The sequence below is a fragment of the Gossypium hirsutum genome, chromosome D12 (genome assembly GCF_007990345.1).
Source record: "Gossypium hirsutum isolate 1008001.06 chromosome D12, Gossypium_hirsutum_v2.1, whole genome shotgun sequence".
NCBI lineage: Eukaryota > Viridiplantae > Streptophyta > Magnoliopsida > Malvales > Malvaceae > Gossypium > Gossypium hirsutum.
This window is the reverse complement of record NC_053448.1, coordinates 48,496,256-48,499,137: the sequence shown is the minus strand read 5'-3', so window position 1 is coordinate 48,499,137 and position 2,882 is coordinate 48,496,256. Positions and strand designations below refer to the sequence as shown.

Here is a 2,882-nt window from a genome sequence, read left to right as displayed (position 1 = left end):
TCTGTTAACCGAGTTTTTTCAGTTTTACCTGAATTTTGCACACCCCTATGTAAGGGTTGTATTTCGGTAACCTTGCCTGTTTTCTTTCTTTATTGTTTTAATTATTCAAGATTAATTTATTAATTCATTTAATATTAAAAATACATTTTATTCTTCACATTTATATACTTTGATATTAATGATAAATGGACAATATTTTAATTATTTTTGAAGTGAAAATTATTTTAATTTTTAAATAGTACCAAATAGGTCTATTGTATTTGTTGTTGCAATTCTAGGTTGTGCGCATTAATGTAATATGATCATCCCTCTTTCTTCACACACACATAATGGAGATTTTAGCTGCTGAAATGTATGCCAAAGTCCAATTCATTCCAATATTTCTATGTACATAAATCACTTTTCAGTCGTAGGTTTGGTTTTGGTCTTCCAACACGATTAGACTTTGATCAAGTCAAAAAGGCGACGCAAGTATACCAGAGTTGGACGCCCACGCAACTGAATCTCATCTTCCTTCACCCATTCAACATTAGATCATAAATAAGCATCAAAAACCTGTTAAACATGAGTTGCTTATCTCCATTTCAGCATGACTTTGAAGTTTTATCAAATGAGTTGAATTGGACTATTTTTTTTTATTAGGAAAAACTATTAAGTGTAAGATTAAAATTATCATAACAATTGATAGCTCAATTGCTGTCACAATCCTAACATTCCTAAACCCAATCTTCCCTTACAATTATAATTAATTGCCTCAACAAACTTACTAGAGAAGACCTCTCTTCCCATCATCAATCAATATAGATGCCAAAAGGTAAATCTAAAAGCAATAGTTGAAATTCAGTAAATACGAAAAAGGGTTAGAATAATAGCCCCCCCCCCCAAATAGTTCTACTTATCCTTGATAGTAATTCCAAGCTCACCTGCAACAATAACAGTGGTGGCCATATCAAGAAACATCCCATGTTCAACCACACCCGCAATCCTCAATATAGCATCACTTGCAACCTGCAAATCCCCCATTTCTTTCTTCAAATACAAGTCCACGATGTAATTCCCGTTATCTGTCACAAATGGCTTCCCTTCACCATCATTCCTCAGCTTGGCCACGCAATCCGACCCTTGGAACAACTTTTGGAGCTTATTTGCAGTAAATTTCCAGCAAAAGGGAACGATTTCAACCGGCAAAGCCAAACCGCTCCCTCCCAAATGTTTAACCAATTTGGATTCGTCAACAATACAAACAAATTTCTTGCATGCTCCTTCCACCATTTTCTCTCTTAAAAGCGACCCACCTCTCCCTTTCACCAGATTGAGATGCGGGTCCACTTCATCCGCCCCGTCGATGGCTAAATCAATGGTGGGATAGTTGTCGAGATCTGAAAGTGGGATGCCCAAAGAAACAGCTTGTTCCTGCGTTTTCTTCGATGTGGGAATTCCTACGATGTTGCTGAGCTTGCCTTGCCGGAGCAACTCCCCGATTCGATCCACGGCGTGTTTGGCTGTCGAACCCGTGCCCAGACCCAAAACCATACCCGACTCAACGAACTCAACGGCTTTGTAAGCGGCGATTTTTTTCAATTCGTCTTGGGTTAGGATGACGGGTGGGGACATAGGGGGAGACAAAGATAAAGCCTCCATTGAAGCAGCAGTTTCAGACCAAGCAATCGCCATCTTTTGAGGGTTAATAAAGAATAATAGGTTCAAATTTTTTTAAAAAAAGAAAAATAAAAATGAGATGATAAATTGAATCAAAAGAAACGAAAGGCTAAAATTGAATCAGTCAGAAAGGGGGCAAGAAAAAGAGTGGGGTTTCTTATTATTATTCCTTTCTCCTTTAGGGGTTCCTTCAGAAACCCAGATATTGGGATGGGGATTAACAGCGTAATGGTGAGGAAAGGGACAGGGAAAGGGATAAGGGAAGAGGGGGTATGTGGTGAAGATAGGGTTTGGTATTCCGGCAAATAGAGAGAAGGCGGGATAAGTTCTATGCAAAATGAGTGGGCTTATAAAAGAAAATCGAGGAAGGTCCAAAACAAGAGATTTGGAATTAAAGTTATTGCTTTTTGGCGTTCATACTCTTTTATTTGTTATTGTCCATACCGCTATCCCTTTTGTTTTTGTATGGGTATTAATATATATTTTTGTATGATTTCAGTTTTATCAATATTTTGAATTTTCTTTTATCCGTATAAAGTTATATCATTTCTTATATTTTTATTGATATAATTGTATTTTTCATGCATGTAAAATTTTGAACTAATCTAATATTGTTAGAATTTTTTTAAGCATATATTATATATCTTTCCTATTCCTATATGATTATTGTTGTATACTCTTAAAGTTTATCAATAAAATTAAAAGGGATTACCCTATTTTTGTCTTATGTCGATCTAAAATAATGTATATATTATTATTTATTGAACTGTTTAAAGTTCTTAATATAAAATAAATAATTAAAAATTATTAATTTATATCATGCATAATCTATATAAATAAAATGTGAAATATAACTATTAAAATATTAAAATATTAATAGTACAAAAATATAAATTCCTGACAAAAAAAATTTAACCACAAGTTAGTAAAAAAAGAAGAAGAAGTAATTTTGAGGATAATTAATAAAGCGGGGCGCATGCATGTAAATCTAAAACTGAGATGTGATAGGTGGTTGAATTAATGCTAACAAGGCGATTCTCCGCGTAGCATATTCTCTCAACTTTGGATGGATGGATGGAGGGATATCTGAGTTTTCATTGTTCATATATTCTCATTGCTTTATTCATTTATTTAGCTTTGCATAATATTCTCTTATTCCTTTCTGTAATTTCTAAAAATGCTTAATCCATGCACCGTTCTATGGGAGAATAATTCAAAAAAAC

The 2,882-nt window shown here is 34.1% G+C and overlaps 1 protein-coding gene across 3 annotated transcripts; it reads right to left on the bottom strand.

Annotated features, from left to right (window-relative positions):
• Positions 1-353: 353 nt before the first annotated feature.
• On the bottom strand, positions 354-2,084 carry LOC107946276 (probable ribose-5-phosphate isomerase 2). 3 transcript variants are annotated; one of them, XM_016880535.2, is made up of 2 exons: positions 924-2,053; positions 354-555 (listed from the first exon to the last, which is right to left on the bottom strand). In XM_016880535.2, the coding sequence occupies exons 1-2, from the start codon at positions 1,672-1,674 to the stop codon at positions 548-550; spliced, it is 759 nt and encodes a 252-aa protein (XP_016736024.1). In that variant the 5' UTR covers positions 1,675-2,053; the 3' UTR covers positions 354-547. The 3 variants fall into 3 exon arrangements, with proteins under 3 accessions (XP_016736024.1, XP_016736025.1, XP_016736023.1); XM_016880536.2 differs by having other exon boundaries at positions 354-513; XM_016880534.2 differs by lacking the exon at positions 354-555 and having other exon boundaries at positions 612-2,084.
• Between the last annotated feature and the right edge of the window lie 798 nt (positions 2,085-2,882).

What these genes read in the sequence shown, in the direction of transcription:
- LOC107946276 (XM_016880534.2), bottom strand. Translation starts at nt 1,674, where the DNA reads ATGGCGATTGCTTGGTCTGAAACTGCTGCTTCAATGGAGGCTTTATCT.